General features: G+C 40.9%; 1 protein-coding gene across 3 annotated transcripts in view; it reads left to right on the forward strand.

Moving 5' to 3' along the window:
- LOC138749037 (1-phosphatidylinositol 4,5-bisphosphate phosphodiesterase zeta-1-like) overlaps window positions 1-20,421 on the forward strand; it is a 54,752-nt gene extending 34,331 nt beyond the window's left edge. For 2 of the 3 annotated variants that reach the window (XM_069910065.1, XM_069910067.1), the window contains 7 exons: window positions 1,340-1,510; window positions 4,254-4,410; window positions 7,443-7,559; window positions 9,918-10,087; window positions 11,819-11,951; window positions 13,401-13,550; window positions 20,254-20,421. In XM_069910065.1, coding sequence (XP_069766166.1) covers window positions 1,340-1,510; window positions 4,254-4,410; window positions 7,443-7,559; window positions 9,918-10,087; window positions 11,819-11,951; window positions 13,401-13,550; window positions 20,254-20,336 — 981 coding nt within the window. In that variant the 3' untranslated portion in view covers window positions 20,337-20,421. The remainder of the gene's footprint in view (window positions 1-1,339; window positions 1,511-4,253; window positions 4,411-7,442; window positions 7,560-9,917; window positions 10,088-11,818; window positions 11,952-13,400; window positions 13,551-20,253) is intronic. The other variant, XM_069910066.1, reaches the window with a different exon arrangement.
- Window positions 20,422-22,188: the final 1,767 nt, after the last annotated feature.

Consider the following 22,188-nt stretch of genomic DNA (forward strand, 5'->3'; position numbering starts at 1 on the left):
CCATTTGATCATGAGCAGATCTATTTTCCCACTCAGCCCCACAGCCCAGCCTTCTCCCCATAACCTTTGGGCCATGAGCCTGTGCCACCCAAATAAAACCTAATTGTCCAACAACCCCTGGTGTATTTCGAACAATGGAAGGAAACCAGAGCCCCCTGGGAAAACCCACGCAAACACAGGGAGGATGTACAAACTCCTTACAGAGAGTGCTGGCTTTGAACTCTGGTCCCTAACACTGGTGCTGTACAATGCTGTGCTACCTGCTACCCTAACCTTTCCTCCAGTTCCCCATCCCCTTCCCTTCCATCTCCACTCTCCCTCTATCACTTCTCAGCTTTTTTTTCACTTCTACTTTCCCTCTTATATTCGCCAATGACCTCTTACCTGTTAGCCTGTACTCCTCATCCTGTCCCCTCATCCCTCCTTTCCTTTCTTCCCCCACCTTTTTATTCAGGGCCCTGTCTGCATTTTGCTCATACATTGTTGAAGGGCACAGGCCCAAAGCAATTGGCTATCCTTTACTTCCGATGAATGCTGTCGTGTTTCTCCAGCTCTTTTGTGTATTGCACTACAATCACAGCGTCTGCAGACTCTCTTGTTTAACAAACATGTTCAAACATTTGTTTCTTTTATGAAGAAACCCATGCCAAAGCCATCAGTCTCTTTGCAGTTGTGAATTCCATTTGCTCACCATTCCATATCTCATGGATGCTTCCCTGTTGTTTGACACCGAATGAGCTCTCCAATTTTCTTGCACCATCATTGCACTCATGCCTTCGACTGCTATGGTCCAAACATCTGGAATTCCCTTCCATAATCTCTCCGCATTTCTTTCTTCCCCCTCTCCAGGCCCTGATCACCTCACCATCTACATTTCCCAATACCAAATCCCACTCACCTGACCCCATCCCCCTGCCCACCACTCCCTTCCTTTCCTCACCCAAAGGCCCAATCACACGATGTGACTCCTCGACATTGAGATCATGTGATCCATCTGACTCTCAAAAATTATCCAGCTCTCAATCACAGATCCTGAATTTAATGAGCCCCTGAATACTGATATTGATTATACACCAATAACTATTAGCATCGTGAACAGAATCCTTGCACACAGCTTAATCTGGAGAAAGAACAACAGTGATACTAACAAATACTGCACTGTTGCCTTCCAATCTGTACAAATATTATTATGTCCCAAGTTAATCCAGCATCAAATGTCCTGTTGCAATAATAGAAGTAATATCTTCACTCAAAGTACACAGGAAGAAGATTGTTCTGACTGGTTTGTTTGATTGTCTTGTCTCCTTATTCAATTTGCATGTTTTCTCCCCTTTTGCAGGAGCTAAAAGGCAAGATATTGATTAAATGTAAGAATGCTCAAATGTTCAGCAGCAAGGTGTTTGGAATGTGGCATCTCGCAGATGGGGAGGTCAGAAAATTCAATCCTGAGGCAGAGTCTGAAATCATGAATGTGGAACCAGCTGAGATTCGACCACTCAGGATGAAGGAGGTCAGGCCTGTGTTGATTGTAATAAGTTTTTGCCTGTACCGTGGATATTCTGAGACGCGGGTGCATTATCAAAGGAGAGGTTCCAGATTGGGGATTAGTGAATCGTTGGGGTATGGCCTCCATCAGTGATTGATGTCGGCAACTGGTAGGGATAGTGGAAGAAGGATGAAAGTTGAGGCAAGAAAGACAGCGAGAAAGAGGGAGAAGAAGAAGGGACGGGTGTGAAGGAGGGGTGGAGAAAAAGGGAAGTGCAAATGGAGAATAAGGTGGAGTAAGTGTGGGGAAAGGACTGAGGGGAAGGGGAGTGAAACAGTAAAAGTGTACAGGAAGCAGGAAGGCAGCGAGGGAGGGGTGAGCGAATGAGTGATGAGAGGGGGGAGTGAAAGAAGAAAAGGTGGATGTGAGCAATGTGGAATGGGAAGTGGGAGCTCAGAAAGGGGAGGGGAGTGGGAGGAGAAAAGGAGTGATGCAAAGTGAGAAAGAGGAGAGGGAGGATTGAAAAAAGGGGCAGGGAATGGAGAAAGTTACTCATGCGGGGTGTGGGTGAGGAGATCTATGTACAATCAGAGTGCAACTGGATGGATGGCAGTGTGAGGTAGCATCGTACATCTGTGCATGAGTGTGTTTGGTTCACATGACAGAGCCTTGTTTCTTATTATCTTTGATCTTGCCATTGGGCCAAAACCTCATTTTAGCACACAAATGCTACCTCATTTTAAGGAATATTAAGCAACTCGTCTTCTATTATCCTTAATCCTAAAGGAATTAAATAAATATAGCACAGTGCGGGTCCTTCAAGGATGTCCTACAATTATCCACCTAGGTTTTATCTGCAGTGTTCATGATCAACGAAGTGAAGACCTTGATTGATGTGGACTTCCCTTACATGCCATTGGCAGCAACAGGAGAATTTAAACTAGTTAGGATGAAGTCCTGATCTGATGGGAGGGAAAAATATTTTGAAACAGAAAAAGTGAAGGGTGAAGTCCAAAGTCATTAAATTGTAGAAGGACAGGCAAACACAACAAAGAGAAAATGTAATGTGGAGTCTAGGGAAGGCAGGGTTGTATTGTCACATGACACCCTGACCACTCAGTGCCCCTGCAGGAGTTTTCCTTCCTTTCTTTTTGTTTGCAAGATGGTGCAGAAGAGTGGTCACTCTTTGATCGCCTTTGAATGGTGCTCGAAAGAATGCCTGTCAATGAGTAAACCCATGTCTAAATCATAACTGCGTGAAGAATTTGAGATTAATATAGGGGTGCTGATTAGAAGAAGGATGGCATGCTTCCTTGTTTGAGGGGAAAATAAAAGATAAGCTTGACGAACTATTCCAGACGTTGGTAGTGAGTGTCTGCAAAGTGCATGAAGGGAGGAGGTTAAGTGCTGAAAGATTAGTAGTGTGAGGCTCTCATGACATTAAAGGCAAAGGTATGGACGTTCCATTTGATGGCACTCTGTATGGCGCTGGGACAGTCTCCCCACGTGTGCTTGGGTTTTCCCCCACATCTTAAAATCGTGCTGATTGATAGGTTACTTGGCCATGGTAAATTGCCTCTCTTGTGCAGGAGAGGAGGAGGATTGATGGGAATGTAGGGGGGAATAAAATGAAAGGAGTGGACAATTAGGATAAGTGGCACCTGATGGTCAGTGCCAACCTGATTGGTCATTGGGTAGGTTTCCATGCTCTATCACTATGAATCTATGACTCTACGATGTGAATGTTTTAAAATATCATGGATGTAACAACAATTGGAGAAAACCAGAATGATCTCCAACCTTACACCACCTTCCTTCTACAACTATACCTGATGTTCTTTGGATTATTTCTCTCTCATCAGTTGGGCCATACTGTTGACATGCCTGACACCAGATCTCCAAAGCACACACTCCATTTTAAGTTTGTCACAGGAAGAGATTTCCAGGCAGACAGAGAAAAGCATTCATGGACTTACTCAAAAGCCTTCTTGAGGAAATGCCATGTTTTTAACTCACTCATAGGAATCTACAACCCATGACTGTTCAAAGTGGAGGAATATTTGGGATGGTATAAAGAACCATTCCTTTGGAATGCTCAGGAAAACTCCATAAGGAGTGCTGCAACTCACAAGCTCCACCTGGCTGATCCGTCTCCATCCTCCTCACCTATTCGTGGAAGCATCTGTGGCTTATTATCCACCACAGATTCCCATTTCATCAGAGTGGAAACAAATCATTGTTGATTCTGTGGGATTGCCTAAAAACATACTTCAGGCATTCTTTTGTTTCAATCTCTTACGAATATGGTTGACCAGTGAGTGCTTGGGCCACACTATTTGAAATGAATGGAATTACATTTGCAAGCTTCCAATTCTGATCAGGATTGTCATGAACAAGTCATGAAATTCAGTGTTTTGCGGCAGCGTCAAAGTGCAGACAGACATATTAAAAACATCTTATGACATTAAAAAAAGTGGTAATAATAAATATGCACGGAAAATAAGGCCGTGTCTTTAGTTCATTGATTATTCAGGAATCTGATGGCAGCGGGGAAGAAGCCGTCCTTGTGCTGTTGATATATTATTTGTAATAGCCCTCACAATGGTTGCATAAGGGAAATTAACAAAAAACACAACAGGGAAAATGCTGAACAGTGAAATTGCATTTACCCTGTTTGGAGAGAATTACATATGAATGCGTTTCTCATGAGTGGTTCAGGTTCAATCCATGGTAGAGATTTTAACGTCTTCTGGCATGTCTTTTGCAGAAAAGAAAGGTTGGACTTGCAATGGAATTCTCAAATGTCCTGGTATATGCAAAGCCAGTCGAATTTAAAGACTTCAAACATTCATGGAACAGCCAGCTGTTTTTGGAAAGTAATTCATTTTCAGAACACAGTGCTATGAAATTAGTAAAGCAATCAGGTAAATGAAAATGAAGATAATTTTTTTTTCATTTCTCGAAGTTTAGACTGAGCAATTAAAAATAGAGCATGAACATTTTCAATTTTTCCTCCATCTTGTCATACAGTGCCAGCTGCTATTGATTCTGCTTTTTTAAAAATATGTTGGAATGGTGGTGAATTCAAACTTCAGAGCCATTACAGTAACAACTGTGTTAATGTGATGCACTGTCGTGACAGCAGACACAAGATTCAGAGGACTGAACAACAGGCTTTATTCTACTTAAAGTCTCTGCTGTAGTTAGCTGCAACTCTGTGTGACTGACCTCAAGGGGCCGGATGTGCCTTATATCCCGGCGGATGATTGGCAGCCGACCGGGTGGGGCTTGGTCCATTCAGGTCGGCTGATTGATAGCCGACCAGGTGTGGCCCTGTCCTCCGATGATCTTCCTGCAGGTACACAGGTGGCCCCCTGCAGTAGGCTAGTGGTGTATCACCACAGTTACCCATCGTTGGAAGCTATCCTAACTATGGCAGGCTACTTCTCTGAAGTTGGACACGTTTAAAAATATGCAGATTGGGAACTTGGAGGATTATGTATTTTCAGCAGCCATTTTGTTCTTGCTTGACAGGGCTGGGGTGGCACAGTGGCCATGTAGTAGGTGGAGCAGCTGCCTCACATTCTGGCGACCCAGGTTGGATTTTGCTGTCAATGTGGAAAGTGCACGTTTTCCCTGTGTCTTCACAACTTTGAAGTTCAAGTTTATTGTCATCTGGCTATACACGTACTACCTGCTGAAACCAATGTCTGTCCAGACCACAGTGCGCGCATGCGCAGAACACACATACACACACACACACACACACACACACACACACACACATACACACACACACACACACACACACACACACACACACATACACACACACACACACACACACACACACACACACACACACACATACACACACACACACACACACACACATACACACACACACACACACACACACACACACACACACACACTCAAAATACACAGCACATAATAATCACATATATACATAAAGATATAATTTAAATAAATATATATAGACATACTATGTTGGGATCCTTTACTCAGTTAAAGGATACAGTTCATGAATCTCACAGCCTATGGGAAGAAGCGAGGATATTTCCCACCCTGGCAGACCTGATTTTGATGCTTCTGAAGGTGACGGGTCAAAGATAATGTGTGGTAGGAGGAAGAGGTCTTCTATAATTCTTAGATCTCTGTTTCAGCAATACTCCAAGTAAATGGAATACTCTGATTTATGTACAACTTCCAAAGACTTGATGTTTGGTTGATTAATTGCCTGCTGTAAATTAACCCCAGGTATCTCATGGGAAAATCAGGAGAATCAAGATAGAGAATAGGTTGCACGGAAACATCTGGGGGTTTAATAGGATTGCTTTGCCAATCACCAGAGACTTGAAGAGTTAAATGGCCTCCTTCTGTATCATTAGGAAATATATGAAACACTGGTTCATTTCCAAACCTGTTGACTTCCCCGTTGTCAATAGATTCTTAAAGATGGTATGACTGGGGAAATCAGATTGAACTTTGTTCGTCACCTTTCAACTGTCCATAGAACAGCTACACCTGAGGTCCACTTAGAGTTTCCTTGTTTGTCCAGTCCAGAATGAAGCATAGAACCATAGAACATTACAGCACAGAAACAGGCACTTTGGCCATTCTAGTCTGTGCCCAACTATTATTCTGACCAATCCCACTGACCTACATCCAGTCCATAGCCCTCCATACCTTTCCCACCCATGTACCTGTCCAAGTTCTTCATAAATGTTAAAATTGAGCACACGTTTACCACTTCAGCTGGCAGCTCATTCCACACTCCCACCACTCTCTGTGTAAAGAAGTTTCCCCTAAAATTCCCTTGAAACTTTTCCCCTTTCACACTTAACCCATATCTTCCAGCTTGTATCTCACCTACCTTCAGTGAAAAAAGCCTACCTCCATTTACTCTGTTGATACCCCTCATAATTTTAAATTCCTCTATCAAATCTCCCCTCATTCTTCTATAGTCCAGAGAATAAAGTCTTAACTTGTTTAACCTTTCCCTGTAACTCATTTCCTGAAGTCCAGGCAACAGCCCTAGTAAATCATCTCTGCACTCTTTTTACCTTATTGATACCTTTCCTGTAGTGAGCCAACCAAAACTGCACACAATACTCCAAATTTGGCCTCACCAATGTCTTATACAATTTTACCACAACATCCCAACTCCTTTACTCAATACTTTGATTTATGAAGGCCAATATGCCAAAAGTTCTCTTTATAGCCTTATCATCCTGTAATGCCACTTTCAAGGAATAATGTATCTGTAGTCCCAGATCCTCCTATCCTATCGCACTCCTCATTGCCCAACCATTTACCGTGTATATCCTTTCTTGATTTGTCCTTCCAATATGCAACAACTCACACTTGTCTGCATTAAATTCCATCTGCCATTTTTCAGTTCATTGTTCCAGCTGGTCTAGCTTTGAAAAACCTCTTCACTGTCCACAACACTTCCCATCTTAGTGTCATCTGAAAATTTGTTGATACAATTCACCACATTATCATCTAGATCATTGATAGAGATGTCAAACAACGATGGTCCTTGGCCACCGATCCCTAAGACATGTCTCCAGTCTGACGAGCAATCATCCACTACCACACTCTGGCTTCTACTGTATACCCAATGTCCAATCCAGTTTACTACCTCACCATGAATATCAAGCATTCAAACCTTCTTGATTAATCTCCCATGTGGGACTTTATTAAAGGATGTTCTAAAGTCCATGTCGACAACCTCCACAGCCTTTCCTTCATCATCTTTCCTGGTAACCTCCTCAATAAACTCTGTAAGATTGGTTAAACATGACATAACATGCTCAAGGCCAGATTAAATCAAAGGATACATTTAAACAGAAGTAATGCATCTTTTTGCTTGTATTTAAATGTGCATTATATATTTCTTTGAAATAATGTTAAGTATCTTTTTACTCAGCTTGTGAATTTGTGGCCCACAATTCAAAATTCCTTTCAAGGATTTACTCTGTAGGCATCAGAAGGAATCATTCAAATTACAAACCTCACAACTTCTGGAATGTTGGCTGTCACATGGGTAAGTTTTCTTTCCCACGCTCCCTTCCCATAATTTGCACATGAACAATTGACATGGCCCCTAAATATCAAAGTCTTCCTATGATGTAAGGAACTTTTCTTCTTTGAACTTTCATTGGGTTCTGGCAAATCATCGGCTTTTGTCTTACCTGCTCAGAAATAGGGATGAGAATAAACCAGTAGTTTTAAAATTGCTCCCCTAAATTCACATTCCACCTTAAGCAATCCCTATGCCATAAGTGTTCTAATTGGTAAGATATTGCTTAAGGTGGTATGTGAGTAGAAAGGGAAGGTTGAGAACCACTGCTCTAGACCCAATTGTTACTGAAATATTTTGGTGGAGACAATTTTTCAAATGTTTTCTTTCCGCTCACATACCACCTTAAGCAATCCCTTACTAATCACAGAGCACCTATGGCACAGGGATTATTTAAAGTGGTATGTGAGTTTAAGAGGGCAGTTTGAAAACCACTGGAATAAACCAATGTATTTTTAGCTGCATTTTTGTAATAATGTTGAGATACAGTTCACATTTAAACCCTTCAGTCTCTTTAGTCTTTCAATGAGATCAAATGATTTGACTTCAGAAAATTATCTTTATCTCATTTCCTCATTAACTTTGGTTTCATAATAAAATTTTCAATCTCAGACTTAATATGAACAATAGATAAAAATGTTTACAAAGAAAAAAAAGGAGTTCCACACTAACTCCAACTAACTTTGCTTTTGAGAGGTCTTTCTTCACATTGAGAGGAATATTCCCTCTTCCTGGATTCTCCATGCAGTGGGACTTGGGTAGAAAAGCAATATAATCAGTTGGAAATGATTATGTAATGCTTTAATCTGTCAGATCATGGACTATATCCTCATGGACCATGTCTGGGCTCCAGTTTCACACATCCATGCAGTATTCCGTGTTGCAGTTGAATAAGCTCTTTAAACTATCCATTACAAGCAAGTTGCTTCAAGTTCATTTCCTTGTCAGCTGCCATCTGAAGCCCTTATTCAGAGTGAACTTGTCTTGGCCAAATGACATGTTAGAATGGAGATGTCAAGTTATGTATGAACCTCTCTTAATTAGAGTGCATCCATATTAAATGAGAACAAAAATTGTGGAACTTGGTCTTAAAAAAGATTGAACTGTGGAAATTAAATCCAGACAAATCACTTCATAAAGATATAAGACCATGTTAAAGACCTGCAAGGATTTTTAGTGTCAAGAAGAACTGAGGTAACCTGCTTTCCTTTCAGTTCTTTCGTTGAAATTACATAGAGTGAGTGGTTGAGATAATATTTTATGTCAGGGCTCGTGAGCCACATGCGGCTCTTTGACATATAACGTGGGGCTCGCGGCAATACTCTATAATCCGTTGTACTATTGTCCTATGCAAAGGATCTAAAATTCTTACCTTGACAACATAGTCTCAACACTGCCGCCATCTTCCTGCCCACTCCAATGCACGGGCCCCATTAATTATTTGCAAAGTCTCAGCACTCCTCCGTGAGGCCCATCTGCCCTGTTTGACTACTGTCAGCTCTGTACAGATTTAAATGGCCCGTTAGAGGAGCTGACAGTGGTTTATTTTAAAATAGCCAAATAAAATGTAAATCAATGGTTCTCAAACTTTTTCTTTCCACTCACATACTATTTTAAGTAATCCCTATGCCACAGGTGCTCTGTGATTAGTAAGGGATTCCTTAAGATGGTCTATGAGTGGGAAGGGAAGGTTGAGAATCATTGCTCTAGACCCAGTTGTTACTGAAATATTGGCTTGAGAAAAATTGTCATTGGCCCATTTCCTTTGGAGTTCTGAAACCATGCACATAACGAGTCAATGAGGTACGATTAAAACAGTGGCTTTCAAACTTTTCCTTTCCACCCACATGTCACCTTAAACAATCCTTTACTAATCACAGAACACTCTTGGCATAGGGAATACTGAAAGTGGTATGTGAGTGAAAAGAAAAAGGTTGAGAACCACTGCTTTAAAGGATAATTCATTATTAAAATATTTTGATTTGCTTTTAACAGCATCCATTGATAAGCAGTAAGTGCCAGATTTGGGTGGGGTTCATCTTGTTAAAGGGTATAGCTCGAAAGCAACATTTTAGGTGGAAATTCCAGGGTTTTCCTATACAGAGTTGTCCTATGATATATTGGCTGAGACAGGAATTGTAAGAGCCATTGCTCGTAATGGTGTGATCACATGATTGTTGCAGCTCTCAGACATCTGAAGCTTATCGTATGTGGCACTTATACTAGGCAAGTTTGACCATCCTTATTTTATACTATGTGGAGCCAAACACTTCTGTTTACATTTATCACGACCTTATTTGATCTTTTATTCTGTGTGTGCAGTTACTTTGAACTATGGGATTCCTGGATTAGGCATGGACCTTAACAGAGGCAAGTTTCAGGACAATGGAGGATGTGGCTATGTCCTTAAGCCACATTTCATGACCGATGGCTCTAAATTTTACCCACTGGCTTCCAAACACACCTTTGATCCAATAATTGCTTTTATACAGGTTTGTACTTTGTATTGCATCAAAATGAACCAAGCAAGATTAATTGAAGTAACTATAATTCACAGGAATAGATGTAACAAAGTTAACTCACAGGATGCATTAATTCAGGTTGTTGTGAAAAATTTATAATAAACAGAGGAACCGGTTAAATCGGGATTGCTCTTAATTTGTCCAAAAAAAATGTTTAAGCACCATTAGTACCATTCTTTTCATTTATTTTCACCCGATGCTGCGTATGGAAAGTCCATAAGTCTGAAATGCCAACTCTTTGTTTTCTCCCACTGATGCCAGTCCACCCACTGAGTTCCTTCAGCAGATTGTATTTAGTTTCAGATTCCAGCACCTGTGTGTCTCTGGTTATGAAATCTTATGGTTTCTTTTGCCTTGCCATGTGACTGATGAACTGGTTATAACTGTCGGGCCAGTGTGTTTATTATTCTATTGTGAAGTGACAAACTATACATTAAAATGATCATTCTAAGCTCAGTGAAATTCAGTCAGTGGAAGTAACAGATGAGAGGGATCATTCATGAGCAATGTGTAATCAGACTATCTCATCTCGTAATGATTGACTAATTGAGGATCAGGCATTGTAGAAAGGAGTAAATTAATCCTTTCTAGCCGGACTCTATCATCCAAATATTTATCAACAGAGAGGTGAATGATCCCTTAGAGTTCAGGCTTGGGTGTGCTATCCAGCTGGAAGTTTACTTTGAAGATCTAAAATAACTCCGTTTAGCTTCTTTGGTGATTTATTTCTCATTGACCTGTGAGAAGTTGACTCTTGTAAAGAATTCCCATTTACTTCTTCCGCTGAAGCTATCTCACAAGTCATGAAATTCTTCTTTCTGAATCTCCAGGGTACTTGTACGTATTATTGGGGATCCTTGCATCAATCTCCTCTCCCTCACTTCACATTTCCCTTCCACCCTTCCCCACCCTTTCAGCCGTTTTCCAGCCACCTGACAGATACTCTGACTGTGAATGACTCTAACTGAGTGACTGAAAGACTTAAACTCAGAGCTGAGCGAGCTTCTAACAATCTTAATGGAAGCCTTTAAGATTAATGAACATGGAAATGCAATGGTAGTCTTGGTTGCTGCAGCTCTCCAGATACATACATTAAACACACAAGCAATAATTTAAACATAAGTAGCACTTAAAAGGATAATTAGTTAAGCATTTGATTTTGGATTGGGGGGGTTATCAAGGTGTTTCTATCTGGGAAAACCACGGCCAATAGTGATCTGTCATAAAATCGAATGGGGAATTAAGAAAAAAATTCAGAAGGTGGTTTAAAAAGTACAAGGAGCTGTTCGAGTAAAGTCAAAAGGGATAAAAGAAAAATAGGTCTGCTGTTTTGACTGATGGATTGGGATAGAAAGAAGCAAGAACATTGATGTGGGCCAGAAAGGTGCAATATTCCATTCCTCGAACTCCCCATCTTAACAGCGAATCATCTCACCACTTATGCTATACATAAGCTCGGTAAGGAAGAGTCCCGCTTCTGATACAGGACAACATGAATGTGAGGGTAAATTGCTGATTCCTTTAAGGATGGTGAGTGGAAGAAACATTCCACATAGCTGTTGGAAAATAACTTTTTTCTTGAACCAGGAGGTGCTGGATTTCAGGGGCCTGTCTCAGAAAGGATTGAATACCCTGATTTAAAAACAAAATACGGTGTTTGTGTTTCTAAAAGGCTGATTGATCAATTTGGTCTTTGCTTAGATCATTAGTGGTCACCACCTACCAGTCTGCAGGCCACAGAGTAAAATATCATCTGATCCCTGTGTACAAGTAGAGATATATGGTGTGCCAACAGACAGCACAATTCAACAAACCAAGGCCTTACCTTCAGCAGGTAAGGGAGTGTGAATGCTTCCAAGGAATGATGTCATGTTGCTAAATCAAAAACATTCGGTAATTTTTTTTATAAAACTATATTTCCAAGCAAAACAGTAATTTAAATGAATCCTTAACAAAAAATACGATTTTCTTTATGACAAAATCCCACAATTAATTAAAATTTCTAATTTTTACGACTTCCTCAGTGCTTTTATGTTGTTACCCACAATGAATTGTAGAAGTCTAGATGCATTACAGTCATCCTTTCAAACCATTGTACCATTGTTGTCAACAGGCATTGATTGAGGTAATTTATGTATTGGAAAAGAATTTTGCATTAGCAGTGCAGAATTAATCCCTTTGCCTCAATCCCTCTGTTTCTCTGTGTCTTGCCATTAGTAGAGTAACATGGTTTCTTTGTTATAATAGATATTACATGATCCATGGCTACATCAAAAAATCATATTCCTAAACTTAGTCCATACTTTCCTGAATAACAATTGAAACGAATGTTTTTAAATTTAAATTTAGACATACAGCATGGTAACAGGCCATTTTTCGGCCCACAAGTCCGTGCCGCCAAATTTACACCCCATTAGCTTACATCCCTGGTGCGTTTCAAATGATGGGAAGAAACTGGAGCCCCTGGAGAAAACCCACTCAGACACGGGGAGAACATACAAACTTCTTACAGACAGCGCGGAATTCGAACTTTGGTCAGGTCCTGATCGCTGGTGCTGTAAATATATTGCACTAACCATAATAATTTATTTAACATGGAATCTCTAATATTTCCACCATAACTCTTGAAAACTCAGATTAAAATGGTGGTCTTGGCCTTCATTCTCTTGTGGATGTTGTCCACAACATGATGGGACACATCCATATCTTCAAAGTGGTGTAAAGTTCCATTAAGAACCTTAAATATTTGAAGGCAGAAGCATTTGAAAATATAGAGGACTTCATGATAATATTCACGTTCTGAGGAAGGAATTAGTTTACAAAGACTTGGTTGTCCTAAATCTACTTGCATGTTATAGAAATTGATGCATTAATTGACATCATTCGGACTTATCAATGAACACGTCTCAATGATAGAGTGGAGGCTGGTGTACTTCTGTTAATCAACATGTCTTTGAAGCAATAATTCCCTTCTTGCAGCAATGGTGTGAAAATGCAGTGAATTTGTAGTTGGCCAGCAGTGAAACTCAAGTAAATTTGCTCCAATGAAGTTAAAAGCTCAGAAAACAGCGATCAGAAACAATGCCTGTTTCTCCCTTCAGTTTGTCAGTCACAACAACAAAAGTTGAGATAGAAAGACTCCAAAGGCATGAGCAGTCTTTATATAGGATAGGTCTTCAAAGAGGTGTGGGTGTGGGTGTGGCAAGCTAAGTGATAGATACTAATGCTCTCATTATTCAAACTCTGGTACCATCAAACTAAAGTGTTCCCTTTTTTTTATAAGGATGCCACCCCAGATGGAATGATTGTTTGGTCTTTTGTGTTCAAGTTCCGGAACTTGCACTTGTACGATTTACAGTTAAAGACACGAACCCCTCCAATGAGAATAATTTCCTTGGTCAATACACATTGCCATTTACGAGCATGAGAAAAGGTAAAGTTGTCACGGGACTTCCTGGCTGCATTCTTGCAATTAAAATCTGTCATCAGTGAGAATTCCAATAAGATATTAATGATTCACCATTGCTGATCTGTCATGGAAAACTAAAACAAAATTCTCAACGTAAATGTCACCAAAGAATAAATATAACCACAAATTATACACAACATATCAATTGTGATTATTGCAGAACAATGGGATGGGCAGTATCTATGTCTATGTTCGAGCAAAATTTTACATCAACTTCAATTTGCATTCTGTCTTTAAAGAGCCCATGAAATAAAAATAGAGGGATCAGGATCAAATTATTGGTCAGGGAAGTGAGTTTTTAAGGAGGAAGTGGAGAGGGTATGGTTCACAGAAGGATTCCAAACTGGATGGCAGAAAAAAATGGTTGGCAATAGGGAGGAGAATGAAAGAGGTGTATCCATTCCAGAATCAAAGAAGGGAGCATTTGGGGTGGGTTTGCCTCTTTCTTAGAAACCTTATGGAAATGGCGAGGGGTAAGGCCATCCATCAATTGAAATGGCTTGAAGATTTTTGACTCAAGAGTTAAATAGGATGAGACTGGGCGAGGAGGATGATGCGGAAAGGATTGGAAGCTGATGCAGCAGAGTTAATTTACATGGGCTGGTGAATGGGCAACACTCACTAGACACGGTGACAAGGGAACAGCTGGTTGTGCGGAACAGTGGCGACTTAATTCCGTTCTCTCTTCAAAATTCATTTTCCCTCCTATTCTTCCTGCAGCACATCCTTCTTTCTCTCAGTTCCTTCTTCATCTGGGCCCCAATGCATCGAGTGTTAATTAATGCTGGTATTTATTGTTCCTGGTCTCTGATGGAATCAAAGATGTACACTAACTCTCAGGTTGGGATCCTTTGTAAAGATCTTGGCCCAGTGCCTTCTTTAAATTAGTTATTGTGACAGTGTTAAATAAGGAAAGTAGGAGATTGGAGATACATCCAGCAAATCACAATGCTTTAAGGGGTTATATAGAACATTTATTCGATAAAATGTATTCATTGTAATTCACAGCAGCAAACTCAATTTAATATTGATCCTCAGCAGAGCGAAGGATGTTTTAGAAGGTAAATTTATTCATAATATTTCAATTAAACGAGCAAAAGGGGGAAAAAAACCTAAACACAGAAAATAAAATTGAATTTGGTGAACAAAGAAACAACTCCTTGGGTTTTCATGAATTGAGTTGGTCACAGAAGACGTGGTGTTCTTAAAGGATCGTCAAACCTGAAAGAAGATTTAAGAGAGGGGATTTAAAAGAGCCTTGGCCTTGCACCATTTTCTTTTGAAATCCAAGATGCCTTGAAGGTCAGTTGCTGGTACATTTTGCTTTTGGAGCTCAGCTTCAGACCAGGGAGACCTTGTGATGAAGGAGGAATCCTACTGATTTAAGTAGGTCTCTGATCCTGTGGAAACTGTGTCCTGATAAGTGCTTGACTAGTTTCACTGTATTTCAATACTTTCAGGTATTGTTTCAATGTTTTAATCAGTTCTAATTTACTGTTGTACATGAAATAAATTTATGGTAGCATTTACATATTTCTTTATCAGAAACTTTTAAAATTGTGCGAAAGCCTTTGTCGGCTGGGAAAGGACATCAGCACTTTCTGGGATTAGAGCCTTCAGAACACTGCCTGACCCCTATCTGCCACTTAGAGCCTTATCTGCCCTTCTGGGATCAGTTCATCTGCACTCGGAAAACATAGGAATAGACAGAACTATGCACAGAGAGTCCAAGTAGTAGGCTGTGTCCCAGATAGGATGGCGCAGCTGGCAGATCAGCTTTAGCTATCTGCGGTCAATCCTCGTCAGAGGCTGAGAGGCAGGAGTATGTATGTCTCTTTGTGATTGCGTGTGGTTACCCTGATTTCCTCCAACACTCCCAAAGTGCAGATTTTTAGCTTAATTGGCCACTGAAAATGCTTTTAGTATGTAAGAGAGTGGCAGAATCTGGAAGGAGTTGATGGGAATGTTGGGGTGAAGTTAAAGAGAAGATCAGTGGGGAACAGGATTGCTCTATGAATCAGTGTAGGTTCAATGGGTCAAATGATTTTCTTCTGCGTCGTATGAAAATATTAGATTAAAGTACAATTTCATGGCTTCCACAGGTGATCTGCAAAAGATTAGAAACAAAATATAAAATTGGTCTTATTTATTAACTCTTCATAAAATGAAACACCACACTTTTGGGTAGAGTATAAAATGGGATTTAAGCCAGTTTAAAAGTAAACATTAAGGAATTATTGCTGCTTTTTAAATTTAAAAATGAACTACTGTTGCATACATGACAGCAGCGATAAAGATTAGCCCAGATGGTGTTATATTTAAAATAATATTTTAAATTATGTAATTAATACTTATGTAATTTAACTCTTATCTAACTTAGCTAAATTTATATACAATTATCTAACTTCAACTTCAGCTTTGCACGAATATATTGGTGTGTGTGGAAAAACCAAGCCACTACAGCTCAAGGCACAATTTTTGAATGACAGTTACAAGTTCAAAGTTCAGAAATTCTATGATGACATGTGGCCTTAAGATTGATGTGATGCACAGGCTTTTGGTCGTTGAGGCACGCAGACCTTAGATGAATGGTGAGACACTCAGGCTTTAAATGGTTGAGGCACACAGGCCTTAGATGAATGATGAGGCACACAGGCCTTAGATGAATGATGAGGCACACAGACCTTAGATGAATGATGAGGCACACAGGCCTTAGATGAATGATGAGGCACGCAGGCCTTAGATGAATGATGAGGCACACAGGCCTTAGATGAATGATGAGGCACACAGGCCTTCGATGAATGGTGAGACACTCAGGCTTTAAATGGTTTTGGCACACAGGCCTTCGATGAATGGTGAGACTTGCAGGCTTTAAATGGCTGAGACATTCAGGCCTTGGATGAAGTTAGCAATTCTTGAAGTGGATGAAAGAGACTAGGGCGAGATAGAAGGTTGATTAGTCATGACACCCTGGGTGAGGTGCTTCAGAGAAATGTCCTTTCTTCAGCAATTAGAATGCTTTTTGTGGGTCAGTAGAAGTAGAGTGCAGTTTTTCTTCTGCAACTTGAAAACCCCTTTCGTGGGTCGTAGAAGTGGTCACTCGTTCCTCAGTAAGCAAAAGGAGGTACTCTGACAGTGTTGTCTGTGACCAGTCGATGAGGCTGAGTGGGTTTCCCAATCCCACAAAGGAGGCCGAAGAGATGTTTCTCTTGTGCTGCTTCCTTTAAAATGGCATCCAGCCACTCCTCTGCATTCAATCTTAATCTGTTGGTCACATGGTCTCTGTGCCTGGGTTTTCAAGACCACCACCTTGCTTCTCTTCAAATGTATCCATTTTTAGACCACAATGCTTTCAGCCTGCCAGTTCAGTAATTAACCGCCAATCGGCCTTTAAAGTGTCTAGTGTGAAAGCAAAATCAGCTCAACGCTGGCGTCAGATGACATCATCTCACACCGGGGATTGACGCCTCGACCCCTAGTACAATCCCCTGCATCTGCAGATGCCGGCATTGCAATCAGGCAAGTATGAAACGGGTAATTGCATTGTGGGATTGAAATGACCCAAGTTTTTGCGTGAGTGCAGGAATGTGAAGGAAGAAAAGATTAAAATGAAAGTATAAACTTTGCCTTGGGAAAGTCGCGGGGGTTGGGGGGGGGGAGAGAAGAGAGAGAGAGAGAGAGAGAGAGAGAGAGAGAGAGAGAGAGAGAGAGAGAGAGAGAGAGAGGAAATAAATAACAATAGCGAACAATTTTTAACAGCTGGGAAAGTTGGTAGCGCTGTAGCTCAGAATTTATAAACACCATGGGAAAAAGCAATGGTGGACCTGACTTCCTAGAATTCCATGCAGCAGAGAAACCCCTCCATGAATGCTCTGTGCATGCAGCTGGGCATACAGCCCTTTCTCTGCTGCATGGAATTCTGGGAGGGCAGGTCCGCTATCACTTTTTTCTCCACGGTATTTATAAATTGTATGCGATAGTGCTACCAACTTTCCCACACTGTTTAAAAATTGTCTGCTTTTGCTATTTATTGCTATCACTTTCCCACGGTCCCTTTGAAAAGTTTATATAGGTCAGCACCACAGCAACAGGGGCTGAAGGGCATGATTGATTTTGTTTAAATATAAGATCATAATACATTGATGAGGATTTAGGGCAGGTCCATCATCGCTCGATGCCTCACGACGTCACTGGTGGAAGGTAGAACAGTTCCATCCCCGGGGATGGCTCCTTGCAAGTGTGAAAGCATTCACTGTCCCCAGTTAGGAGTGGTCAAGTGTGAAAAGCCAAACCCCCGTTCCTATCCCAGGACACTGAACGGCCAATTTAGTGGGACACAAGTGTGAAAGGGCCTATAGACGCTTCAAATCCTGCAGGCAGGTTGTTAAATCTGTTCTCTTAAAGGAATAGCCCCAAACAAATAAAATGAACTGAAAAATGGGGGTGGGGGGGGGGAACATCACAATACAATGGAGCACTGGCTAATATATGCTTTGTGTGGCCAATTGAAATTCACTGCAAGACATTCAAATCAAGATTCACAGAAATTCATTAACTAAACTCATTAGCCTAATTCATTAGTTTTTTTAAAAATGTTAATATCTGACTATATTTTTATATTAAATTCACATTGAAAAATAAACATTTAAAAATCAGGTACAGAATAAGAAAAACAACCATAGCAAATAGACTACACAACAGGAATAGCAGGCACATGGTTAGACAGTAGAAGTGAAATGTGGAGGTTTAATTTTCAATAAAAGAATTGTCAGCATAAGTTTATAAACTGCACTGATGAAGCATCTTCAATATTTTGCATGGTACTTCAGTCTTTTTTGGGTGATGATCATAGGATCTAAGCTTCGATAGTCTGACCAGAGACATTAATCTAGGTTAATCCGCACCATTATCTGACAAACATGACAGGATATGGCAGTGCTCTAATGGTGTAAATGTAATTGGCACTGATAAAACTCAGAAAGGTGGATACATTGGCAGAATTCATAATGTCGAAAGAGGTGTTCAACTGTAACAAACAGAGGTCTCAGTCGATCAGTCCTTTAGGAAGCAGGATTTAATGGACAGAGTGATTCATGATTGTGACCCAAGGCTATGCAATCTTGACAAGTTAACTGCACAGGAGGAATCATCTTTTTTACAGTTAGTTTTCAAGAGTCATTCAGTCATGTTCAGCGTGAAAATGGGCTCTTTGGCCCAATCGGTCCATGATAACTTAGTGGCCTCTCCGAGCTTGTCCCATTTGCTTGTATTTGGCCCTTATTCCTCTATACCTTTCCTGTCTATGCATCCGTCCAAATACATCTTAATTTCTGCCATTGTACCCACCTCTATCATTTCCTCAGCCAGTTCATTCCATTTACCTATCACCTTGGGATGTGATGTTAAAATTGGTGAGGCCAAATTTGGCATTGGTGAGGTGGCACAGATGTACTTGAAAGTTGCCAGGGTGATAGGGTCTAAGTTAGAGGGAAACGTTAAATAAGTTAGGTCTTTATTCTTTGGAGCGAAGAAGGTTGAGAAGGGATTTGATTGAGGTATTTAAGATTATTAGGAGTAGAGATAGAGTTGACAAGGAGAGGCTTTTCTTTTTTCCTTTAAGAAAGGGGGAGATACAAACAAGAGGACATGAGCTGAGAGTTAAGGGGCAAAAGTTTAGAGGAAACACGAGGGGTCTTCTTTACTCAGGGAGTGAGCTGGAGACAGGCTCAATATTAGCATTTAAGGACCGGAAAGGAATGGAGGGTTATGGGTTGAGTGTAGGTCAGTGGGGTTAGGTGGGAGAAAGTATTTGGCATGGATTAGAAGGGCCAAGTTGGCCTGGTTCTTGTGTGCTGTAATGGTTCTATCTTCTGTGAAAAAGTTGCCTCTCATGCCCCTTTTGAAAACTTTCTCCTCTCACTTTAAATCTATGTCTCCTAATTTTAGACTCCACAACACTAGTGAAAAAGATTATGTCTTTTCACCTTACATATGCTCCTCATTAATATTCCTGTATGAGATCAACCCTCAGCTTCCATCCTGTCCAGTTTCTTCTTGTAACTCAAGCCCGCCAGTCCTGGTAACTTCCCTGTGAATCTCTGTGCACCTTAAATGACACTCGTCTTGCGTTCATAAGCTGGTGTGTAAATATAGCAAGAGTTCGAGTGTTGCCCTGAGCCATGTCCTCTTTCTTTTCCTGTTGGAGGAGCAGAAGCACTTGACAGAATTACTTCAGGAAGAATTTACCAAGACAGTTGTTCAAACTGCAGTTTAATTCGAATTTTTTTCCTTCATCATTCTTGCCATCTCTTTACCTCGAGGTATGGAGGAGCCTGCTTTTTAAATGCAGCCTATTCTTCTCTCCAAGATCCTTCCAGCATGGGGAAAGTGGTGTTTCTTCTTGCCTTTTGTGGCATTACAATAGTATTCGTGGTGTGAGGCTGGCTTGGGGTGGGGGGGGTAATATATTAATCTGACCACTTCATTCATCTGTTGCGTTAACACAGTTTCATTATCTCTATCTCCGTGGTCGACATTTGCCAATAGGGCAGATTTGTGGAAGAGGAACAGAGTTCAAAATATATATTTTAGAGCAATGTAAAATTGTGATTTTTCCTTTTGCGCATTACTTCATTTTCCTAACCATTATTCAATGCTTTGTTCCCAGGTTATCGTGTAGTCCCACTGTTAAACCCTGATGGTCTCAGCTTGTCTCCAGCCATTCTGTTTGTGTATGTATGGTATGCATAAAGCTTGTCATCTAAGGAACAACTTTGTCTCATTTTACCATGCCAATTCCAAATGTTTTATCAAAATACAGTTCATAACTCCAGAATGTTCATGTGTCATTTATTGCAATGATCAGAAGTCAGGCTAAAGTATTACTTCATGTTGTGTGAATATATTCTGCTTGAATTGCTTTGCAACTAACTGGCACACCACCGTATAAGTCAGGGCATTAAATTCATTGTTATCAACAAAACCACAATATAGAGGTAATGAAAGTATTGCTACAGCTTCCCATGCACATAAAAACAACATAACAAGTGGAGCTAAAGGATAATAAAAAAGGAAGAGGGGAAAAATTATTGTGAACATTCGAAAGATTTTACTCACAGTGTAAAAGATCTTCCGAGTCAGTTGTGCAGATAGATCTTTGGTTTCCTTGAAATTGTGTTGTGAGGTATCCTTATGATTTCCTTCATCACTGTCTACTGTGATTGTTCAGCCCTTGCTCAGTGAGTAATTTTAATGACCAATCGCTCTGTGTTAGTAAAATGATGATTGCTTTCTTAACCTCTACACCCCCCCTCCCCCAAAGATAGTGGGCTACTTAGAATTCGACGCAGTCTTAAAAAGAGGAAACCCATGCTTCGAAATTGAGCACACTTAGAGGATTTTATACTTGTTTTACATGCAAAGCCATGTTAGATTGCACTGGTTATTGCTTCCTGGTTGATCCGTGACCATTGCCATATTTTGCTGGGTGCATCTGGTGTGATTCAGAGTACTGCAGCTGATGTTTACCTGGCATAAGGCGCGTGCGTGCGCGCGCATCAGGTTCCCAACACCACCAGGCTGTCACCTGCCCCCAAAATCTCCATGCAATTTACGGCCACAGAGAACACATTATTAAAACCTGGATGCTTGAGACCATCCTTTGGAAGAATATAGCCTGAGGAGTGAGTCTTTACTCCCATATGTATCTGAGGCCAAAGACAATTGTTCTGTGTAAATATTATTTGAGATGGGAATTATCTCAGTGAATTTACAGTGACACAGTTCCACAAGATAACCACAGATTTCTTCCCTCATACTCCTTTAGTAAAAAAATGCCTACCACTTGTTTTCCTGATTGCAGTACTTGAATATTAACTTTGTATTGATGACCAACCTCAGCACCTCAGGGTTGTGTACTCAGCCTACTCCTGTTCATGGTACTGAACCACAAATGTATCATCAGATCCAGCTCCAACAGTGTCATCAAGTTTCCACAACAGTAGTTGGCCTTGTCAGCAACAACGATGAGTCGCACTTCAGAGAAGAGGAGGAAAAACTTGTGATTATAACAAGCTGCGTCTCAACATAGTCAAGATGAAATAGATGATCGTGGACTTCAGGACAACCGGGAAGGACTACCCTCCACTACAAATCAACAAATCTTATAGTAGAGTGGAGAGCACCAAGTTCCTTGGAGTTCACATAACTCCTGACCTATCATGGACACACAACATCTCCTCACTTGGCAGGAAGACACAATGGCGACTGCATTTGCTGAAATAATTAAAGCAGGCATGGCTACCTGCTGTCATCACGTTAAACACGTAGGAGTTCTATCGAGACCATCCTGGGTGCTGCATGACAATGTGGTATGGTTGCTGCAGAGAATGGATCGGAAGAGTGGCAGAGAGGATCACTGGAGTTCCCCCCTTCCCCGGATCATTGTCTGAAGAGGGCGTGATAAATCATCGAGGACCCCCTCCACCCTGCACACACAGCAGCTGCTCCCATCGGGGAAGAGATACAGGAGGATCAGGGCCAGCACCAGGCTGAGGAGCAGCTTCTTCCAATAGGCAATGAGAACACTGGACAACCAAAGGAA

This window comes from Narcine bancroftii, chromosome 13 (assembly GCF_036971445.1).
Source record: "Narcine bancroftii isolate sNarBan1 chromosome 13, sNarBan1.hap1, whole genome shotgun sequence".
Lineage (NCBI taxonomy): Eukaryota > Metazoa > Chordata > Chondrichthyes > Torpediniformes > Narcinidae > Narcine > Narcine bancroftii.